Below are 24,731 nucleotides of genomic sequence, written 5' to 3'. Positions count from 1 at the left end.
ATGAAAATTATTTATAATCTGTGGTCTTACAACACGAGACCGTGGTAAGACTTAAGATCGCGTACTTTACCATATACGTATGTATATCGTACACAGTATTTGACTATACTAATAATTAGTAATATTACTAATAGAAAATAGAAATTAAAATAAAGCCACGAGTCTAGGACTGCTATAATGACTAATAACTATAGGACTCATACAACACTGCTAAAGTGCTAACAATATTATTAACATTGACCAATCCTCTGAAGTCTTAGCGTCTTTACCATCGACCCATTGCCTATTAATAGTTCTATGCTTTTTACAACTAAAAATTAAGATCATAGGCGTCATGGGCGTTAACAGCAGTCGCGTAGACATGATTTCTAAAAGGGGGGATCAAAAAAAGAAAACGTCATAGCTGAATGGGAGGAGAGAATTGGAAAATCTCCCACCCTCTTAAAACTTTTTACTTAGGTAGTGAAATATTTAACAATAATGAATATAATTTGAGTTAATTCAAAATTCACATCAAACACAATATGGTAGGTTATCCACTCCAAAGCCAATGGATCTGACCTCCACGTTCACCCTTGTCTACGCCACTGGTTAATAGCGTTTGATATTAGGGGGGGGGGGGGGGGGTTTAGTGGCTAGGTAGGACAGGTAGGTAGTAGAAATTATAAAGACAAGGAACTTGGGGTGGCTTCAATAAAAAAAGCCCAAGACATAAATCCAATATAAACCGAGTAAATTGAAAATATAAATAATTATAAATAATAAAATCATTACATTTTTAACTATGTTTTTTGTATTTAAAATTTTTTCAAAATAAAAAATTAATAAACAATGATTTCAGTCCAGCATAGAATCGGTAACTTAATACATATATTCTATTAATAATTCTCTGATACATAAAATCAATGTCCTAGTAAAAATAATAAATATTTAAAACTTTTTAACCGTTATGTTATAGATAAAATGCTTAATGTTAACTAAAGTTAGTGAAATCTGTTTTCAGTTTGATAGAAGGCTGGATTGACTTAGTTATACTTTGTGGTATATGACAACCAGAGTTAAACTGTTGTTGTGATTTAGTAGTTTTAATGGTATGTTCTAATTTTGTTTTCAATTTATTGTTTTGAGACATGATTATTTTGAATTCCTGAAACAATACACAATAATAGTATACATTAAAAAAAAATGTTTAATCCAAATAGTAATTAATAGAATATGATTTAACGAAAAATAACGCAAAAAGAAATTATTTAAAATGTAGGTATATTGGTTTCATAGAAATATTTATATTTGTCATAGCAAACAATCTAAAAATGTATTATATTATACCTGTGGATAAACCGGCCCAATTTTCAATAAACATTGTAAACTAAACTCATGAAGTTTAGACCGTGATTTAGATATGGCAGTGTCATATTTTGTCAATTCTGTGTCTATAAGAAAATTGATTAAGGATGGTACAAGCAATGCTAACATTTGAGTTCCTGAAAATAAAATAAAGTAGGTATACAATAAAATATGATATATATATCAATATAAACTGAGACCTAAAAAAATGTAGTGCCTCATTTCATATATTATAATATATATTTTTCTTTAAACTACAAATAAATAAATACAGTCGTCGCGATAACTCGAACCTCGATAACTCAAAAAACATGACAACTCGATTTTTTTTTTATTCCCCTTGAAATTCTCATAACACTCAATGTATTATAAGTAAAGACCGGATTTCCGTGCAATTGCATCTTTCTATGGCGTGTTCTAAATTCAATAGAAACAAGCTACAAATCCAAATCAAGAGATGTAGATTAATTTAAAAAAAGTTTTATGTTGCACAAAATTGCACGTTTTTGGGTTTTTGCACAAAATTGCACGTTTCGGGTTTTTTTTATAAAAATGTACTTTTATACAAATGTTTTATGTACAACTCGTGTTATATACAATTTTATAGTTAAATAATTTAACTTTACTTGATATTATTTAATTTAAAATGCCGAAAATTAGTAGTAGTCATTGTTCCAAAATAAAGTGTTGGATCGAAAAATATCCAGAATTAAAAACAGAAGGCAAAATTATATTTTGCACGTCGTGCAATAAGGCTATTGGTTGTGAAAACTATATGAAAAATTCAAATCAGTATTTGATAAGAATCCCGGATACAATATTTTAAAACTGTACAACAATTCAATAAATGGAAATGATGTAGATTTAAAAAAAGATCCTGCTATTATAAGCTGCTACAAACAATGCCCGATAACAAGTGCATGTCGACGTAGAACGTGTGTTTTCGCAGTTAAAACATATATTAAGTGACAGAAGACATAATTTTAAAGAAAAAAACTTGGAAATGTACATGATTATAAATTTTAATCAAATATTGTAAAGTCAGTTATATACATATTGTCAGTTTATTATTATTTTAATCAAATATTGTAAAGTCAGTTATTAGTTATTAGTTATTACTTATTAAAATTAAAATTTGAAGTACCTATAATGAAAATTTTGTTATTGCACGTTTTTGCACATTTTAACATTTTAATTGCACATTTTTTAGATTTTAGCTGCACAAAAATCCGGTCTTTAATTATAAGTCTTGTTAACTCGAATATAAAATTGTAATGAATAGCTTAGTCGAAGTATATGATTTATGTCTGTGATATATGGGTATCTGGGTATTTCGTAATAATTTGTTTTATCTACTTTAAGATAAAATGAGTAGATTTAGAAACTGATTATTAGCGCATTCACAATAACAGTAAGTATGTATGTATGGTTAATAATGTTATTGACAGTGTTGTGTCGATCGTGTCGATCGTGCTACAATCGATGAAAATGTTGAAGTCACTGGACTATTAACTGATAACGAAATCATGGGTATCAATATATCAAACAGTGATTCCGAAAATGATGAAAATGATGAGCCTGAAAGAACTTTAGATATGATAATGGCGAACCAAGCAATATCATCACTACACACTGTTAGGCAGTTTATTGAATCCGTCGCAGGTGTGGATACTTCTATATTTGAAGCCATAAGAAAATTAGAAGATTTTGTCAATAAACAGCCGAAAACCCAAAAATGAATTACAAATTATTTTTCTACTGTATCTAATAAATAATACATATGTACATATACTTATAATCTATTTAAGTTATGTTATACAACGTTTATTTACATATATTTATCATAAATTTTTATAATTTTTATATTTTATTATATTTCATTACATAACTCGAAATTTTGATTTAATTTTGATAAATTCGAGTTATATATCTCGAATAATACGTATCTCGAAGTGTATTTTTATCCCCCTTCAACTTCGAGTTATCGCGACTCGACTGTATTATAAATTAGCTACTTTCTTTTTGTAAACTTAATTTGTTTCCATATTTAATGAAAAAAAGTACACAGAAAAATTACTATATACGGTAAAAATCACTTAAGATACTGTTTTCTGCAGGTCTCTAGACATTTACTATACAAGTTAATGCCCGCTTTTTTGAAAAGCGTCTTAAGCAATTTTTACTGTATTATATTGATATTACTACACTATTCCTATTTTAACAAGATTTGACAGAATTTATACAAATAAGATAGGCAATACTTAAATTTAAGAAGTTCTAAATTGTTCTCTTATATTCTCTATTAAGTTAATAAAATATTTGTAAAAAATTACTGTGTTTGGGTTGTGCCAATTGAACCAAGCATTCAATCGCACTAATTGCTTCACATAGCATTAACAAATTAGATTCCAACATATTGTTTGGTATATCCACGTATAACAATTCCATAAGACGTGGAGCTAGTGCTTGAATGTATCCTGTTGCAATATATTTATCTTCATGTTGAAAAACAGCTTTAAGAAATTGAATGCATTTTGTTTTAACCTATGTAATAAATATTTGTTTTGCACAAATAAATGAATATTAATTAGTATATAGTATAGTCAATATTTTTATAAATGTATTTTCAGAATATATCTTTATTTTAAATTTTAAAGATGTATACAAGAACTTATACTCACAAAGATATTATCACTTCCGAAACATTGTGTACAGTAATTAATGCAAGGGTATAAAATATTTTGAACAAACATAACGCCAGGTGGTGCATGTAATGTAAATACAGTAATAACAGATAGCATCGTTATTTCATTTAATTTTTTGCCTTCATCTCCTAAATAAAATTAATGTATATGATGAAGTATTTCTTATAATTTATAATATAATTCATTGATATAAATAATTTAATCATATAATTACCAGTTTTAGAAATATCAATTAGTTTAGCAATTGTACTTTGTAAGAGTGACCTCCATTTACTTTCAGATACTTTGTGATATCCAAAAGAATGTTTACAGAGTACATGAAAAGCGTCCAGGGCTGCTAGAATAGAAATTTTATTTTTGGACGTTTCACTCGAACTATTAGTTTCTCCCAATTCTTTTAGTACATTGGTTATTAAATATGCAATTGTTGGAAGTATCTGAACACCTCCTACAAATAAGATATAATAAGTATCATTTATATATGTATTTCCTACTAAACGTGTTAAAAATAGAAATAATTTTACCACTCGGAGAGCAAAGATTTGGAAGTTGGGCCATAATATTTAATGTTGTAGCAATAACATTATGGTTTAAACAATTTGAATGTAATTTTCTGGTTGAAGATACTAAAGGTGTTGGATTCATATCTGGTATTTGTCGAACAATCAAACACATGCAAACCTCTAATGTGGCAAACACAATACTTTTATCATGCTCCAGAACCCCATCCTGTCCACCATCCCCTAAGCAAGCTACATCAGCAGCAGTTGAGGATCCAAGACTTTTTTCTAAAGATCAAACAAATGTATTAATAAATAATAAAGCTATAAGCTAAAGAAAAAAATATATAGAATTGGTAATTGTGTATTACCATTAGCCGTATTTGAATTTTTTATTTTTAAATCCTCTTGAGCAGCTTTTACTATTTGTTTTACAATATTCATAATAGTTTGCTGTACTTCTATACTATCATTTGTTAAAAGTAATCTAAAATGATCAATATTATAAGAATTTAATTGAATTGAATTAATATAAAAAATAAAAGTTTATTACTTGTGCATAATATTTAATGTTTCCACTGCTAAAATACAATTTTTCATCATCATTCGTCTGGCCAACGGTGAATCTAATATTGTATATAACGATTTAAGACAAGTTATAAAATTGTCTACATTTTCCAAAGTCCGTTGATTACATATTGCTTCAGTACAAATTCCTTAAAATAATAGAATAAATTAAGTAATAAGTTATTATTTACAGATTTTTAGAACTTGAAATTGTAACATTATTAAATAATTATACTTACCGAATATTAGGTAAAATTTGTCTTGCAACTCTTTAGCTATACTAGTATTTTCATGTTTAAAATCTTCAGAATTCAACCATAGTGATAAAGCATATAAAATAGGAGGCCAAGCATTTTTATAATGACTTCTACTATTATCAATCGTACTTGATGTATAAAAAGCACCACCTTCATGTGGAAGTTGACTGTTAAACTCTATATGGAATTAAAAATATTTAAATACAAAAAAATTATAGTAATATATTTTGTTTAAGGATAGTTCTTATTCAAACAAACTTAAAGTATTAATTGGGGTGGTTTATAGTCCAAAGATATAAGTGTAAAAATAACACAACTATAAGTCTATACATAAACTCAATTCAAGTTAAGAAACACTGTCGGCGGCCAATTTCTGTGCAGGGGCGTATAGATAGTTTAATAGTTAACTCAGTGGGAATGACAAACGAGTGTTACCTCACTGCTGAATACAAAAATTGGTTGCAGTCAGCCCTGTGTCTTTTTAACTTCAACCGAGTATACAAAATTACAGTAGTTCACGTGATCTGATAGATCACATACGATACAATTAATACTGATTAAATAAAATGGTGTTAAAGTAGAAGTTGTATTTAAAACAAAAATATATACCACAAGGTAGCAATAGAAGAGCATGATCCTTAAGAGCAGCTTGCCAATTTTTAGATAACATATCTAATTCTGGATGAATTAAAGTCAACAGACTATCATTTTGTCCTTCATAATTTCCAAAATCGTCATTAGTTTCACTAACATTTAAGTTAGAATTTTTATTGAAATTATCAGGGGCAACACCATTATTTATCATGGCAATAATATAAATCTAAAATTAGTAAGTTATTAGTTAAATTAATTACATTTAAATGGAAGATTGTTTAGAAGTAAAAGTATAACCTGGGCCCAAGCTTTAAGTATAGCTAAACATTCAAATGTTGCAACACTTTCATTATATAAACTATTGAAATTTATATTGAAACCCGGTTTGAGTTTTTTAAGAGATGTGACTAATAAATGATAAACTCGTCTTAAATCATTTAAATCACGTGCAACTCCACTTCCTATCCATGTCCCACATACTCGACATGCAGCAGCTGTAACATGACTGGGAGTGTCTTCAGAAAACGCTGGTCTTAATGCAGCACTCACCTTTAAATGATATTTAATACATTAAAGATACATTATAATATGATTCGTTAAGGTAAAAATGTACTTGAGCTTGAAATTGTTCCAACAATAAATGACCAGGAAATTCAGGTTCAGGTACTTGAGCAAATTTTTCAATAATCTCATTAAGAGTTTCAAATCCTTCTAAACGTAACTGATCGCTGTCACTAGTTGCTGCCATGAACGCCATTCTTATTAAATCAGACAAATGAAGAATCAGATAGTCTCCTGGATAATAATAAAAATAGAAACAATAACCATTATAATTTATAAAGAAAAATTTAATTTTTTAAGTTTTTTCCATACCTTTATTATTAGTAAACGATAATTCTTTGGCTAATGACAAATTAAAATGTGGAGAAGAGTCACATTCTTTATGACATGTAGATATTATTCGACAAATACACTGAACAGCGAAAACCCTAGTTGGCCATCTAGGTTGTCGTTTTCTTTTTAATAAATATTCATTTTTAGAATCCTTTTGGAATTCATCATGGTCATCTCCAGTTTCATCGTCATCATTCATTACAGGCCCATCATTTTTATCTATTTCCTTATTATGTAATTCTACAGAAATTGCACGGATTATTATAATTAATAATATTTTAACACAAGAACAGTTGTAACTCAAAACTTCAATAATACCTGAAGAAACCGTTAAGACTGATTTACACAAATTAATCCATTTTGTAAGATTGTCAACAGCTAACATTTGAAGCATACTTATGAGAGTATCGTGAATATCTTTTATTAGTTGTTTGTCCATTTCTGTGTCTAACATATTAAATAATACTCCTGGTAATCCAGATTCTGTCAATAAAAATCCTAAAAATAATAATTAAAAATATCAAATTATTATAATTTTGAATACAATTTTAATTACAACAAAAGTACATCTTTCTATACAGTATAATTGATATTATATAATAAGACATTTTGTTAGGTTGCTATTACATTGTTATTTATTGTGTCAATTTAGTGAAAATGTAATAATATTATGCATAAGAGAAACATATTTAATAAAAATTTTTAATTTTCTTCCCACCTAAAAAATTAGTTAAATAAATAAAATAAAATAATAGCTTTCTCGCCTTGCATACAATTTTAAAATAAATAATTATTTATAATTTTTTTTACCATCTTTGTTGATATTTTCAGGAGATTTAACAAATGATTCTGCAATTTCGCATACTTCTTTTGCCTCCCTCTGTGATAGCTGTCTTAAACATGAAACTGCTGCTTTTCTTAGAAGTAAATGACTATTTGATAAATTTTGCTATAAATTTTTAATTAATTATTACTATTGCATACATTGTAAAGCATTTTGGGTCACATTGTATTTATGTCAAACTATCCAAGTCACTATGTCTATTGTCATTGTAGTAAATAAGAAAAAAAATTCACATAATGTATATTTCAGTGTTTCTCAACTAGTGGTATGCAGAAAGCTGATAAAAGGTACGAGGCTTTGAATAAAACAATTAAAATTATTAATATTAACAGTGGCGTATCTATACTCTATTCTACGAGAGAACATGCCTGTTCTGTGTATGTAGAATAAGGTCCATCGATCAACTAGGCGTTGCATTCCCTCTATGCAGTCAAATGTCACCGACAACGGCCGACCATAGCGCACAAGACAAATGTAATCGGCTGTCATCAACATTGAGCGGTAACACTACAATTGCGCTCCACCTATCGAGAATTTAGTGGGGGATGCGCAGAGCAGACCATTCTCGTAATCACACAGCATGTTTTCTCATGGAACAGAGTATAAGATTTTTTTATAGAGGTGTTACCAAAATATATATTAAATTACTATACATGAATTAAACTATTCTGTTAAAATGAGACCAATAGCGGGCGGCGACCAGTTTTTATTCCGCAAAGGTTAGACCCAAAGCTAGTAATTACTATTAATTTATCAAAATAAATAATTTGTAAAAATAATCTAAGTATAATAAATACTACATTTAATATTTCATAACATAATATAGTTTTTTTATAAAACTATTTTTAAGAATTATCCTTAGTATAAACATTTTAATAACTCATAACCTACTCATTAAAATTTTGACTTACATGCATCAACATTATCAAGAAAACATTTGCTAAATAATTTGCAGTAAAAAAGGTGGGTTTTCATTTGAAAAATAGAAGTTTATATCACCATAAAACACTCCTTAAGTATTACAAAAAATATCAGACATTTGAAAATATAGTCTAGGTATTACTTAAAAATTCTAAAAATCAAAATTTCAATAAATGTACTATTAAAAGGGAAATGGGAGTGAACATGCCTAAAAAAATCACCCTACCTATATAAATAAGTTTGAGAATTGCATATATATTAATCCATACAGTTATGACTTGACTTACGACCATAAAAAAACTATATAAAAACCATATAAAAACTAAATCCATATTTTATACTATTTCATAAATAATGTATTGTGTTTTTAACAAAATCTTATTACACTCTTAATATTAAAATAGAGTTAAGTCCACTAAACGATAACTATAATAATTGAGGGGTGGAAATTAAAAACATACTATTGCCAAAATACAGATTTTTCAGGAGAAGCAATTTTCGGTATCTTAACATTTCCAATAAAAACAAACCTAAATGGTTCAACCAAACAAATCAATTTGAAAAAAGGTTTTTTTTTTTAAATTATTTAATAATATATTATTTATATTTAAAACGATTCAAATGTGTAAATATTCTAGTTATATTTTTAATTTAATTTAAAACTTAATTAACATTTTTAAAATTAAATTTTAGTATGTTTTGGAATAACATTTTTACTTCCCTATACCTATGTGTACATACAACACAGGTAAAAGTACGTTTTGGCATAACATAAATAAAAGTATGTTTTGGAAATAGTTCATTTTGATATGGTTAGTAATTTGTTCCTATTCTTTTAATGTGGTCAATAGTACGTTTTGGCGTAAAACTAGAAAAAGTACGTTTTGATTTTCTAAATATAATTTTTATGTATAGAAAAGGTTTGTTTTGGATTAACCAGTCATTTCGAATAGCAGATTTGACCAGGTTTTCATTTATTCTGACGGCCCCAATCAATGTATCGATATTTTTTCCATAAGAATCGATACCTAACTCGATTTTGTCAATTTTGGTAATAGTACGTTTTGGACTTCCACCCCTCGATTATTCTTACTGCGGTAAATGTATTTAAGTGTTTGAATTTTAAGCACGGGAATGTGCTGAAACTATACTGAGGAGATTGGGATTTGAATATCTAGATATAATGATCCCAACTATTAATATAATTTTATTACTTACACATAAAGTCCAAACTAAGGCAGTCAAATTGACATGTTTTGGTGTGAACATATGTAACTCTTGTAGACATACTGTAGATTCTGCTTGAACTAATGGATCTTCATGATCTTGCATAATAGCGCATGCACACAAAAAAGATGAGCGGGCAGTTGTAATTGATGCTGAATTACCTAAATATAAACATAATTAATAAATTAATAATATTTAGTGATAAATATATGCAATAAAAGAGGATAAGTTATCATTGTTTAAAATATCTACAAGATATAATAGTATTTTAGCAAATAAATTACTAAGTTAATTTACAGTTAAGTAATCAAGCCTTAAAAAGTTTAGTTAGTTATAAGCTTGATTAAGTATCAAATGGATGGAAGGATGGATCTTGTCATGAGAGTCACCTAGGAATGGTGAAAATTAGACATTTCAAAATTTAATATTTAAATTAGTTAATTTTACTAAAAATAGTTTTGAAAACATTTTATTATCTTTAAAAAGAAATATTAGTTAACAAATCGTTTTAATATAAAGCATATGAAACTATTAAAAATAAATAACATATGTCTAAAACCAATTTATACCATGTAATATATTTAATATATTGAAAAAGTCTGGTTTTTATTATATTCTACATGTGAAAGACGAATATAATACATCTTGGTGGATATTATCTTAAGTATTAAATGCCTGTGTCTGTTTGGAAATCTTATTTTTTTTATTTACTTTTTCCGATATACATTAATATTTAATACATTATAAATTATTTTATTTTATAATTTAGTTATAAAAACCTTGTAATTCTGGTCCAATGGTAGTGATTAAAGACGAGATCAATTTTCCTATACACTGATGAACATCAGCATGATAATGAGGAACTATCAACAGAAGTTTTAAGGCCAACGATAATGAAGGTTCTATATAACCTCTAAACATTGGCCCCCCTGAATTTGCTATAAGAGATAATGCATGTAGAGACCAAACCTAACAAATTAAAAAAAATAATTATACATACAAATTTTAAATTTATGTATTATTTATTATTTTATTTTTTATTTATTTTTTTTAATACTTGAACGATTGGAGATGTGGTATCTTGAGCTAATGCAAGCAAAATGCTAACACTAGTATTCAAATGGTGTGATGATCCCATACCACCAACATGTCTATGTAAGTATCCAAGAGCTAAAGAATGTCCAGTTCGACTAGGGACATCTCTAGCACAACGGAGACGATCAAAACTAGTTTGAGCAAGCATTGCAGTGAATCTTGAATCTGAAACTGCTTGAGCCATTCGTCCAACACTCTCAGCAGCAGCCACTCGTAGAATGGTATTACCATTTGTTAATGCATTCTAAAATTAAATTTAATTTAAAAACCATAGTGAGAAATATAAATTAATTATTGACATAACGAAACAAAACTGAACACAATATACAATTTTTATAATAGTATAGTAATTTATTCAGAAAAATTAAATATATTACTGTAATCAGAGTAGCAGTAGTTGTCTTAATTTCTTCATGACCAATTGTTGATTTGGTGTCTGAAAGTGCTTTAAGACCAGCTAATAGTGAAGCAAAAATGTTGGTTGAAATAGCATCACACCGGCATGACTTTGAGTATTTTATTTGATCAGTGAAATGATCTATCATCTGAATTCTGTGTTTGTTGGTCACACGAGGAAATATTAAGCCAAATAGAGTAACAGATGCATCAATTACAGATACCTCCAGTGGTAAAGGACTTGGTATGTTATCATCCTAGATAATATTTTACTTTAAGTATAATATATTATACTGAATATTTTCCAAAGGAAAATTTTTGTTTTTTACAGAGTATAAAATTAGTTGTACATACAGTTAAAAATAACCAAGATAAATATATAATTTGAGAATAGCCCAGAACCCCAAGTGCAAATATACAAATATAATATTTATCAAAAAAAATAAAAATTTAAAAGCTTTAGAGCCAAGACTTGCAACTGTTTAACTATTTTAGAAATTCAAACCAATGACAAAAAAATTATTAGGGTTAACCTGAGTTGGCTTGTAAAAAGATTGTTATAGCTATAACATTTAAATAAGGTATATAAGATAAAAATTGTAAAGTAATAAATAAAAATAATGTATAATTGAAATGCAAATTGTGATCAAAAGAAAAAAATGTATGATTATCAAAACAGTTGGTACTTGGTTAACATATCTCATCTTTTTTTATGTGAAAAATGTTATTTATATGAATTAAAACAAAGCAACAAAGTTTTTGTGAATAGTAGGTAATGTTGTAATTGTAAATAAAACCTAATTATTAATTATTATTAATTTATCTAATACTTACTTTAGATACTGAGAGATAAAGATATCTAGGATCATTGTCTAAAGCACCTGATCCTATGGCATTATTTTGTATCAGCTGAAAAAAATTATAATACGCTTTATGTTATGAATTAATACAATCATATATTTTTATATAATAGATAACTTTTGGTATCGTGGCTATTGGGAGATACATTTTTAGGATATAAGACAATTTTTTAATTTTTTTTATTCAGTTAAATAACAATTTAAAAATAGCCTGAATTTTTTTTTTATTTGCCAATGGAAGAAGAAAAATAAATTTCCATTTGTTTGAAAATGTTATGAATAATGGTATAAATAACTAAATAATCAAGAATACCTATGGAGTATTAATTATATAATGAAGCATTTTATCACAGTAAAAACATTATAGACTTAACTATGGTAGATGCTGATTTACATTGTATTTATTTTTTTATTTACTCATCATCAACTGTAAAAATAACCATTTTCAAACTTACAAGACTTGCCAGTTAATTTCAGTTTATTTGTAGTCTTATCAAATACCCTTGTTTTAACAGAGCACTGTTTAGAATAGCTATTTATATAAAACAATTTATTATTGCTTTCAAATTAATTATAATAGAATACTACCAACCATGAACTATATTTTTTTATTAATTTGGCTATAGTCAATGTATTGGGTAGAAAGAGTATTTCAAAGCATTCTGTAGGTCAATATAGAGATTGTAAGTTTCCCCTAGGTGAAATTTCAGACGGTCACAACAGATTACATTAATTAGATCCTGTGATTAAGATACATATTTACCATTTTCAAAATATACTAAGTATAGGTTTTTAATTGCTTACATATAACTCGTTTATTTAACTTTTATTCAAAAAATTAATAAATATTTATACACAAGCACTTTTTTGCTGTACCAATAACTCCACTTATATACATATTAGGAGGGAGATGGATACATAATTGGAAAAGATTTGTCAAGAGATGCACAAAAAAATTAATTTTACAAATATGTTGCTGTTAAGGCAGGTAAAATACAAAAATAAGAATACAGCAGTGGGCGATCTCTGTCCGATAAATTCAAATTTAAAAAATGTTTCCGGTCGAAGTCTGTTAATATGAAATATAAAGATCAGTAACCTAACCAATTTATGGAATAAAAGAAAATAATAGTTAATAATTGTTTGTTATTCAAAAGTACAGCTAAAGGTAATGCCTATATGTTTGTAGCTTATAGACTCAAAACTAAAAAACAAAATAAATATTTTTCCCATATATAATCACACAAACCCATTTATACAAATAAAAAGAAAAGAAGCACTAACGCCAATACCAATCTAAGTGGGCGGTAAGAAATGCAATATTTTAGAGTGTTGATTTTACAGTTAAAACAGTTACTCTGGTCGAATTTCAACCAATGGATAATACTAGTAATAATAATTACTTTATTTTAGTTGTAGAATAACACATTGAATAATATTACATACATATTTTTTCATGACGACTTACATAATCATATTCAACTTTTCTTGAACAATCCACCTTATTTATAAGCAGCAATTTAAAAAAAACCAAAAAATAAGTTAATTGAAACCAAAGATAACTAATATGAAAATAATAAATGTCATACAAGATAAGAACTAGCCAACATAACTTTTATTGTTTACTACATAATATAAAACAATAAATAATCCATTACCTGATCTTCAATTGTCTGATGATGTGAATGTTGAACAGGACATATTCCCAATAATATTCCTTCCTCGTTTTTACAAACATATCTCAATTTTGATGTTACAGTATTAGCAGGATTTTCTGCCAATGTAAATTCTGAGACTAACAGTCTTAAAATATGTGTAAATGAAGCTGCAATTATATAATTTTGTTAATTTAGCATAGAGATGAATTTTTCCCTACTAAGCAGAAGTGTCGAAAAAACCAATATATTCGTTTAGAGAAAAATGCATACATGTATTTTTAATTTTATTATTAGTTATTCTAATTAATTTAGGATAAAACCTATCTACCTGTATAGTTTTTATGACACGGAAATGCAATATTAGATTTAATTTTACCTTTAGGTGTAGTTCCAAGAACATCTAACATCCTATCATTGTTTTTTTTAAAACCTAATGTACTTAAAAAGAATAGCTTACATATTTGAATTCGTAAACCATCACTGTTTGTTAAAAAAAATTTAAACACATTTTCTATTTTTGTATCTTCATTTTCAGAACTAATATTAATTTTTGAACTATCACAAGTGCAATGTACAAACAATCTTCTGTCAAATATTCCCATTGAATCTATATTATAATATACATTTTATCATATTATTATTTATATTAAATAAATCTATAATAAAATGCTCTATTCATTTTCTTACCAGGTTTGGATGAAATAGCATTGATCACCGACCCATAAATAAACTCTTCTTGAGAATCCATGACTTAAATTTTAAATTTTTTTCAAATAAAAGTATAGTAAAGCAATATAATAATAATATAACCTTCAAAAATAATAAACTTTCTGAACTCGAATTATGAAGATAATAAACTATAGGTTTAATTATAACTAAGATTAGAAACTATTAATAAACAATGTCGTTACTTCAGAAAAAAATAGTAGAAATGGTAAGTAATAACACCGTGATTTGGGTAGAACATGAACATTTTAAGAGAAAGCTACACACCCATTTTCCATTTATTGTCGCCGTAATACAAGTGAGTAACATGGCTAATTTATGCTCAGTAGTTCATATTTCCCATTATTGTTAGAACATTATCGAATTTGTAAGTGGACTTTATATGATAGTTCAATTTTTAGCTAGTTTTGAGTACATAATATATTAATATAGCAAAAATTAAAAATGCTCATACCTAATTTACTTGAACATTGAATTGTCGTAAAAAAACCCCCCACTTATACACTTAAGTTAAGTAATAATTTAGATTCACTCTTATTTTTAAACTAACAAAATTAAACATGAACTGAGTGTAAATTTGTTATGTTACACACTTGTAAGACAAGGACTACAAAGGTATTTAACGTCCTCTTAAGCAAAACACTGTATCTATAAAAACATATTTACTGCGTTCTTACTTAGTACAACTACTTTTTTTGTTACTTACAACATTTAGAAAGAACAATATTGTGTTTATAGTCTATTTAATATTCAAGGGTATATTTTTTCATAAAAAATGTGTCAAATTGGTATACTTATCAGATGCAATATTTAACTCATTTGGTACTTTTGCTTAGCAGGGTAAAATTCTATAAGGAAACTTTAGAAACACACTAAACCTCCTATAAAATATAATTGAAAATATTAAAAGAACTAAGTTACCTTCAAAATCTTGTGCAGGAATCAGCGATAAAGTTTCATATAATCGCAATCTGACTAATTCTATTGGAGCTTTTAAGTGTTGACCATAGCTTTTAACAACTGAATTCATACTAAAAATATATTACATTATTCAATCAATATATTTATTACCTTTACGTGTTTTAATAGAAAAACAAAACAAAATAATATAAATATTTACTTAATTAGCATTGCAAGAGCAGATTCAATTGGAACTAATAATCTTTTAATTTTCTCTTCAGTGACTAGCTCATTACAGTTGAATAAGAAACTGTAAATAGATGCAAGAGCTCCAGCTCGGCCTTCCAAAATCAACTATATTATTTAAAATAAAGTAAATATCAGTTATATAATCATTATTAAGTAATGTTTTTAATTAGTAATCCCTACCTTCCAAGTAAATAGATCTCCTCTAGCTTTTTCAGATTCAAGTTCTTTAGATGATCGTGGAAAAGAATTTCTCCATAAGAGAAGCATGCGTGGTAAAAGTCCTCGAACAACGCTAACTCCTATATGTATATGAATAAATAATTATTATCTTTAATTATTTTAAAAAAGCTTTTAAAAATATATATATTACCTAATGTCATCACGCCACCAATTAACAACCATCCAGCTTTAGTTCTACTATGTGATAGCCTACTATTTTGACTAGCAGTTCTCAGTAAATCTTCAGCAGTATTAAAGATTATCTATTAATTAAACATAAATCACATATAATAATTTGATTATAAAATATAATATAAAATAATATAAAAACTAACTTTTCCTCGCATATGAGGGATACCCAAAGGTGAGACTTTAACACTTCCAAGTATACCAATAAGTACAGAACTATAACCAAGAATTATTTCTGGTGAAGCTCCTGTACTTTCAATATTCTCAATACATCTAATAAACAATAACTATTTACAATTGAACTTATTTTATTAAAAAAAATTAAATATAAAATATACCGATCAATTAAAGGAGTGCATTGGCTTGGTAGGGCAATACAAACACACCGTATACACCATGCAGCTGATAATCGAACTGCCGGACTAGGATGTACCATAACAGATAAAGCTGTCTCAATAACATCTAAAGAAAAACAATTGATAAAAAGTGTACAAATAAATAACACAAATTAAATTTACTGCATGTATTATCCGATATAAGATTGTTTGCCATTGTGCCCATGTTAAGCAGTAAACAGCCCATTTCTTGCAATGCACAAACTAAAAAGTTTTGACCAAATATGGTCTCTTGGTTAAAATCTTTAGCGTTTTCTGGACTAAAATCTAAAATAGCATAAAATCTCATAAATTTAGCCAATTTTAATTAAATATTTATTTTACCAATTGAACTCATTTGTTTCTTTACAATTAGGGCCAATTCTTTACACGCAGAAGATTGTGCCTTTTCACTTAACATTTGTCCAAGAACACTACGTAATATAAAGCTAATACACTTTCTAGAATAAATGGCATCAATACGAGAAGATGCTGATTTTGGATTTGAAACTAAATCTAAAATATGTCGCATGAAAGTATTTAAATTTTTTTCCAACCAAGTAACATCCAATGAATGAACAAATTCCACATAAGTCTAAATATAAAAAAAAGTATAATACTTATAATCTATTTAAATTGATTAACAGAAAAACTTACATAAGTAACACCAACTCTAACTTCTCGATGACTACCTGTAGTTCCTTTTATAATTTCTCCTGTTCCTTTAAGAAATCCAGTTCCACCTCTTAAAAAACCATTCATTAATATGGTTAATGAATCTTCTAATGTAATACATTTTGTTGACTTTGACATTTGAACTAAAAACAATATTTTTGTTACTTATTTTTTTTTTTAATTTGAGAAGAAAATATTTTTTCCTAGTTTTATACCTGAATGAGGTTCTTTGTTTTGGATTTGTGTAGAAGCAATTAGAAAGCCTAAAAATTTTGCTACAGAACATCTTACTTCATAGTTTGCATTTTCAAATGCTCGGAAACATAATGTAGCTACATTTTCTAAATCTGAAGTGTATAAAAAACTGGAATGTTTTATCATTTCAAATAAACACTAAACAGAAGAAACAATGATAATTTATTACAAAAATAAAATAAAAATGTGCGTTACTTTGGCAGTAGCAGTTCGAACAGCCATTACTCGATCGGTTAGAGAATGTTTAATAGCCTTGTAAATATCTTTATGCATATGACCCATAACATTTCCCATTCCACAGCAAATCTAATAATAAATAGAAAAAACATGAATAATTGTAATTGATTTAATTAATTTTTGTAAAATTAATTACCTTTTCTAATGTTATAATTATCTCTACTCTGATTTGAGATTCTGCATTCTTAAGACATTTTATTAAAATAGTCACAGTTTCTTCATAAGATCGTCCCATCATTCGTCCCAAATTTTTGTACATAAATCCCATACAAGTAACTGCAGCTCTAAAGAAATTATTTTTTCAGTAATCAAACCAATACAGTAAAATCAATGTTGAGTGCATAATATTCATCTCAAATGCATGCAGAAAATTGAAATAACTTACAAATATTACTAAATATATTTTATCAAATAAGTCAACCTAGGATATTTTATATAACATTTGTATTGCTATTAGTCATGATAGAATAAACTAGGCATGTTGCAGACATTTGTGATACGCATCCTCCTCACCCGCCGATCATCATTCTGACAAAAAAATGGTGCTGGTCATAGTTTTTCAATTTTTCATTTTGATAATATTATGTAAATCAATGAAAAATGGTGAAAGGCTGTCGCCATGTTTGCCCAACATAATACAAAAATTGTTTCATTACCATCATACCTAGTTTATTATATCATGCTATTAGTAATTTATTTTACTATTATGGTAATATGGAGGTGCGTCGTCCTGGCACCCGTAAATCGTCAAAACCCTCCCTAACATATCTCATTTTTTTGTACCCGATTTGTACCCATTTGAACCCTCCATAAAAAAATTTGTACCCCTCTCCCTTTTACGCAAAATCAAATCCCCTGTCAGTGTGCTGTAAACCGGTCATACTGGCACAATAAAGACTATTGGATGCGCAGTGCTTGGTGTTTTTAAAAATCTTTGTTTTTCGGTTTACCTAAATGTTCCTCCTTACACATGAATGGTAGTAGCTAGGTAATTACATTATATTACCATTGTATATGAGTATATAAGTATGTATATTGTTATTTGACAAAATCACTTTGTTGTATTTTACTGAATGAAATGTTTAATTCTTAAGTTTAAAACAATATCACGTTTTGCTACAGCATTAATGGCTTAAAAAATAAATTAAAATTTTTTAGTGATACCTATAAGTTATTTGGATCTATATAACTATTCTTAAAAACCTCTACTTAGTATTCTCTATTCTTAACGAATATTAATTAAAAATGTATATAATATATATTATTTTCATCATGGCAAAACAAGTGAATAACATAGTGTTTTTTTAAATCGCTGTAAAAACATAACTGATTATATTTACTGATATATTAACAGATATATTTTAAAAATATATTTTATATAGCAGTTTTGGAGGGCGATAAGAAGGACTGATAACTGAAAAGGTGACACAAAAAAATTTTTACGATGTGTTAAAAAAACCGAATTTATGGTAAGTGAGTAGCAGGGCCGGATCTTAGCTTTTTAACACCCGGGGAAAATTAAAAAAATATGGCCATCTCAGGGAGATACCAGAATAAGTATTTTTTTTTACGAAAAATTATTGTATTGTAAGGACCAACATTTATAAAATCTTTTGCAATATACTGGACCAATAATTTATTTACCACAAATAATTTAAATGATTTTAACTTAAAAAATAAAACATTTTAAATTTTAAACTATTCAAGTAATAGTTTTAGATGCACTTCTTAATGATGTATTTAAAACTAAAATCTGTGGTCAATATTTCTAAGTTTCAGGTTTAGAATATATAATATATTGATAATAATAACATGTATGAATTATTTATTTACAAATCTAAATTAGGTTAGAACAAGTGTAAAAGAACAATATTTAATTTACAATATACTAAAACTACCTAACAATATTATACAATTTTAATTTTTAATATTTGTTACAATCAAAACTTAATATCATGTACGGGGTACGAGGTACGGAAAAAATACAATGGATCAAATGTGATAATGTACTGAAAATTGTAATATAATGATTATAAAATGATAAAGAAATTTACTTTATCATAGATTTTAACTTAAGGATTAAATGTATATACTAAAATATCTACATTTTACATTCTACATTTTATAAATTTCCAAAATAATAAGAACCCGGTTGTTTATTTGATATCTTGAACTATAAAAAAAAATTATATAAAAAAAACAGTTTGTAATAAAAAACCTAACAAAATAGAATATAAATTTCTTTTTAAATTATTTTAATATGATATGTAAAACATAATTTTCAATTTGACTTGGGCTACTTATCAATAGGATAGTTTTTAGATTCTGAGTGAAACGATGAACTTATTGATTTTACAATGATGTGTTGTTTTTTTATTTTTTTTTTGTGTCTGTTAGTCATCACCTTTTAGGTCAGTAAAAGTGCTTGGATTTTCTTCAACAGTATCTTTACCAGACTTTATTATGTCACTAATCAGAGAGTACATTAATCTATGATGGACTAAGGCGCGTACACTCCCGCTGACAGTTACGGACGGGTATTTCCTATATCCACGGCACTGCGTACCTATATTTTCATATTTATTTTGTCCTTTTTAATTATTAAATCAATGTTATTAGTTTTTACTTTTATTATTTTGTACCTAGTTTTAACTTTTGTTTTAATGTCCATCTTTAATTTTCAATTTACAAATTTAAGACTTTAAAAATACGCCCGGGGATAAATCCCCGACTTCCCCCCCCCCCCCCCCCCCCCCATAGATCCAGCCCTTGTGAGTAGTATACATTTGTATGTTCACAGTTCGTTTTTTTTCACATGTCCCGCTTGAACACAATGATTTTACCGTAACAAAAGTCATGGAGAGATTTCAAACTCGTTGTCTACCTATTTGCCCCTCACACAAAAATATTTACTGTACAGCATTTTATAGGGAGATTTCACATTTTTTGTCCATGAATTCTCCTCTTATTTTCCGTCTATTAACCTTTACGATAATTTGTTTTAGAATAACACCAAAAGCCAAAATCGATTTTGTCAAAAACCGTTATGCGTAAAATTCCCGTTTTCCCTTAAATTGTATTATGTTTTTCCGGGCGCTTTTGAAAACTATTGTGATTTTTAAATTTTGACCTCCCAAAAGTACCAACTAGATTCACATCCCCATCGAACAAGATACTGAAAATGAAAATAAAAAGCATTATTTTGACTACTAATCGTTTACATAGAAAAAAATTTAAAAAAAAAAAAAAATAAAAAACACATCATTGTAAAACCAATAGAGTCTAAAATCCGCTCAGAATCCAAAATGAAATAATATTGGACTAGTATTAAACTGTTTTAAAGCGGGTTAGTGACCTATTGATACAAAAATAGGTAAGTGAGCAAATAAGTTCAGAATTAAAAAAGCTCTAAGGTGAGTAAAAGTAACATACAATTATACAAAAGTACAAAACCGAGGAATTCTCTGCTGTATTCCTGTATAGCAGGTACCAAGTACCAGATCTTTTGAATGTGAGTCCATTGATAAATCATAGTCTATATTATAGGTTATATACACTGAAAAAAAATTATGAACTAAGTCTTTCCATCAGTTATGTTTTTACAGCGATTTAAAAAAACACTATGTTATTCACTCGTTTTGCCATGATGAAAAACGCAACTTTATGTAGCAAAACGTGATATTGTTTTAAACTTAAGAATTAAACATTTCATTCAGTAAAATACAACAAAGTGATTTTGTCAAATAACAATATACATACTTATATACTCATATACAATGGTAATATAATGTAATTACCTAGCTACTACCATTCATGTGTAAGGAGGAACATTTAGGTAAACCGAAAAACAAAGATTTTTAAAAACACCAAGCACTGCGCATCCAATAGTCTTTATTGTGCCAGTATGACCGGTTTACAGCACACTGACAGGGGATTTGATTTTGCGTAAAAGGGAGAGGGGTACAAATTTTTTTATGGAGGGTTCAAATGGGTACAAATCGGGTACAAAAAAATGAGATAGGTCCGAAATCGATCGGTTGACTTCTGGTGGTTACGGGTGCCAGGACGACGTCGTTACAGCACCCGGACGGGATATTTGATTTTGCGTAAAAGGGAGAGGGGTACAAATTTTTTTATGGAGGGTTCAAATGGGTACAAATCGGGTACAAAAAAATGAGATATGTTAGGGAGGGTTTTGACGATTTACGGGTGCCAGGACGACGCACCTGTAATATGGTAGGTTGATTTATATTTTGGAGATAACATAGCATAAATTATATTATAATATTATAATTTAATGTTTTGGTTTTAGTATGAAACGCTTATGAGGAACATTATCCACCAAAAAACAATTTCACATTATTATATTATATATAAATATAATCAAATACCATACCAATGAGAAAAGGAGAACTAGGCATATAGATGGGATGTGGAATGGTTGGCGAACATGGTGCGTATCACAAAGTGACTGACATACCTATTTGCTTTGTCATGCTAATTAGTATATTATGTACATTTGTAATATTAAATATAAGCAACAAACATTTTTTTGTAAAAAATGTTGCTTTATTGGTGGAATTTAAAATCTGTACATAAAACAATAAATAAAATAGATAAAAAGAAAATAAAGTTATATTAAACATAAAAATGTTTGAAGTTGAAGTCTTACAGCTGAAAGGGGAATCCTGTATATAAAATTATGCTAATAAATTTTATAAAACTTAAACAAACTATCTTCTGTTGTTTCATTAAATAAATACTGAATTACTGAGCATATTATATGTTTGTTGTTTTCACTATCTTAAATTCTATAATTAATAATGATTGGTAGGTACGTACAACTTTGTAGAAAGGTATGTTAAAGAGTCATCTTTAACACGTAACAAATCATTACATTTGTTAACTGTATCAAAAAGAAGAAATGTATCGCCAACATTGAACAAAGTGGACAGGCATTTTGCAATTAACATTCTAGTCGGCGGACCTGGATTTTTTTGAATTAAGCTTGTTAATTGATCGACCATTTTTTTTTGACATTCTTTGATATCAGCCTAAAATATAACAATTAAAATCCATTAGTATTAATATTTTTATAGTCAAACTAATTTTATTAAAATAAGTCTTTTAAAATGAACACAATGAACACTAGATCAATGTATTAATCACTGACAAATAATATAGTAAATAATTTGTAGGTACGTACCTAGAATCTATTTTAAATAAATCACCTAATTGAGTATTTTTAATTTTTATAGATACATTTTTTTAAAATGCAGCAAAGCTCGACAAGGATTCTAAAACAAGTGTTAGTGCTAATACAATATTTGAAATAGGATTTTATAAGATAAAATACAATATAATTGTTCTCAACTGACTAATTAAATATCCAATAGGGTACCTATTGGGGTCATATAAATGAATAAACAAAATGGTACAATATGTTGTGATTTATTTAGCAAAAGATAAAATAAGTGATGTAGAAAAGTAATTTACAGATTATTGTAAAATGAGGTGAAGGTTCTATGATGGTTTGGTCATTTGGGTCTGCACAAGTATAGGAAATATATAGTTGACAAACAATCATGAAATTTGTCCAAACATATCAAAAACCCATTTAGTGTGTTGTAAAATGGCAATAAGAAATTAAGACAATTGTTAATGTTTCATTAGACCTCAAAAATACTATACCTATACCTAGGTAGGTACTTACTTTCTTGGAAGTCAATAATACTTTATCCAAAAAACGTAGCCATTCAAAGATGAAAACTGGACGCTTTGTTTCTGGCAATTGTCTTAACGCTTCTTCATTTAACAGCAAACTATGACTTAGCTCCATCGTGGAAGATAAATATGAAATGTTAACTATCTAACAAGGCTTCTAGACGAACAAAACAATAGCATCGTCAACCGTCATAGGCATAGAATAATATTTTATAATAAATGTTATATTGGTCAGACGTCAGACATGTCACACCAGCCACTAGCCACAAGCGACAACTCCTCGGCAACCAACTAGCCACTAGCCAGAATAGGAAACTATTTATTTATATTATATAGAGTGCCGAACTGCCGAGTGGTAACATATTACACAAAATAACAATAGCCATAAGTAAGTAAGTGGCAAGTACCACACAACAATTACACAAGCACTAACTGATAGCATTGGACTGATAGTGCTGTGAATTGTGATTTGTGAACTTACTGTGAAGTATGAAGCACACAATAATGTGATAGTACCGTGTTAGATAGCTCACGTACATTCAGATAAGGCGGGTAACCGAAACACTTCATAATCTATAAATTGCCCATGCATAATACCTTCAAATAGTTAGTTTTAATAAACAAATCAATTTGAAACTTTTCTGTTTTACGCAGTACACATTTTATTTTTGCCATTTTTGTTTTTGATGTATTTAGTTCCGTCTTACATAATACGTCTTAAATATATACCTACAACATGGCAAAAACTTTTGCGCGGGATAGGACCACCAAAACTTTCGGGGGGGGGCAGAACCTTCTAACGTGCATGACCAAAGCCAGAGGGAGGGGGAGCCGATTTTTAGGAATTTTTTTTTAAAAATGGGTGTTTTGCAAGGTTAATTTGAAGGTAAAAAGTCGCTCAAACTTCATATGAAAGTTGTGGTAAAAAAATTTCAAATTTCCCGATTTTTCCAAAAATCGTGTTTTTGAATTTAAATTGTTTGAAATAGGTACCAAAAATGTTTGTACAAAAAAATTGTACCTACCTATATTATTAGTATACTTATATTAATGAATTATGTAATTAATAATTTTGATAATAATTGTTATAATAGGCGTATTATATTAGCATTTAGCGTGAATATTATAAAAGTTATTCGATCTTACTAATTGTATTGTAAACTGTCCACTGTATGTCTGTATACAAATTACAAATTATACGTAGAACATATTCATAATAATATACTTTAATTAAATTATAATAATTGAATGAAAAATTGTTAACCTTAACATTTTTAAGCAATGCTAATTTATTAGTAATATTACAAAGATTATTATT

The 24,731-nt window shown here is 27.7% G+C and overlaps 1 protein-coding gene across 1 annotated transcript; it reads right to left on the bottom strand.

The window, feature by feature from the left end:
- Positions 1-775: 775 nt before the first annotated feature.
- Positions 776-23,840, bottom strand: LOC132946379 (HEAT repeat-containing protein 5B). Its single transcript, XM_061016361.1, has 36 exons — positions 23,403-23,840; positions 22,532-22,743; positions 17,826-17,973; positions 17,648-17,758; positions 17,413-17,590; positions 17,180-17,340; positions 16,868-17,117; positions 16,667-16,810; positions 16,487-16,610; positions 16,295-16,421; positions 16,111-16,222; positions 15,921-16,039; positions 15,712-15,845; positions 15,513-15,622; positions 13,866-14,032; positions 13,676-13,708; positions 12,182-12,256; positions 11,329-11,604; positions 10,914-11,195; positions 10,636-10,825; positions 9,848-10,017; positions 7,675-7,813; positions 7,183-7,362; positions 6,844-7,104; positions 6,584-6,765; positions 6,268-6,519; positions 5,986-6,196; positions 5,359-5,553; positions 5,106-5,268; positions 4,924-5,039; positions 4,577-4,840; positions 4,267-4,500; positions 4,029-4,180; positions 3,681-3,891; positions 1,330-1,484; positions 776-1,147 (listed from the first exon to the last, which is right to left on the bottom strand). The coding sequence occupies exons 1-36, from the start codon at positions 23,526-23,528 to the stop codon at positions 974-976; spliced, it is 6,138 nt and encodes a 2,045-aa protein (XP_060872344.1). The 5' UTR covers positions 23,529-23,840; the 3' UTR covers positions 776-973.
- Positions 23,841-24,731: the final 891 nt, after the last annotated feature.

The sequence above is a fragment of the Metopolophium dirhodum genome, chromosome 6 (genome assembly GCF_019925205.1).
Source record: "Metopolophium dirhodum isolate CAU chromosome 6, ASM1992520v1, whole genome shotgun sequence".
Lineage (NCBI taxonomy): Eukaryota > Metazoa > Arthropoda > Insecta > Hemiptera > Aphididae > Metopolophium > Metopolophium dirhodum.
The sequence above is the reverse complement of the archived record's forward strand: the minus strand, read 5'-3'. Positions and strand labels throughout refer to the sequence as shown.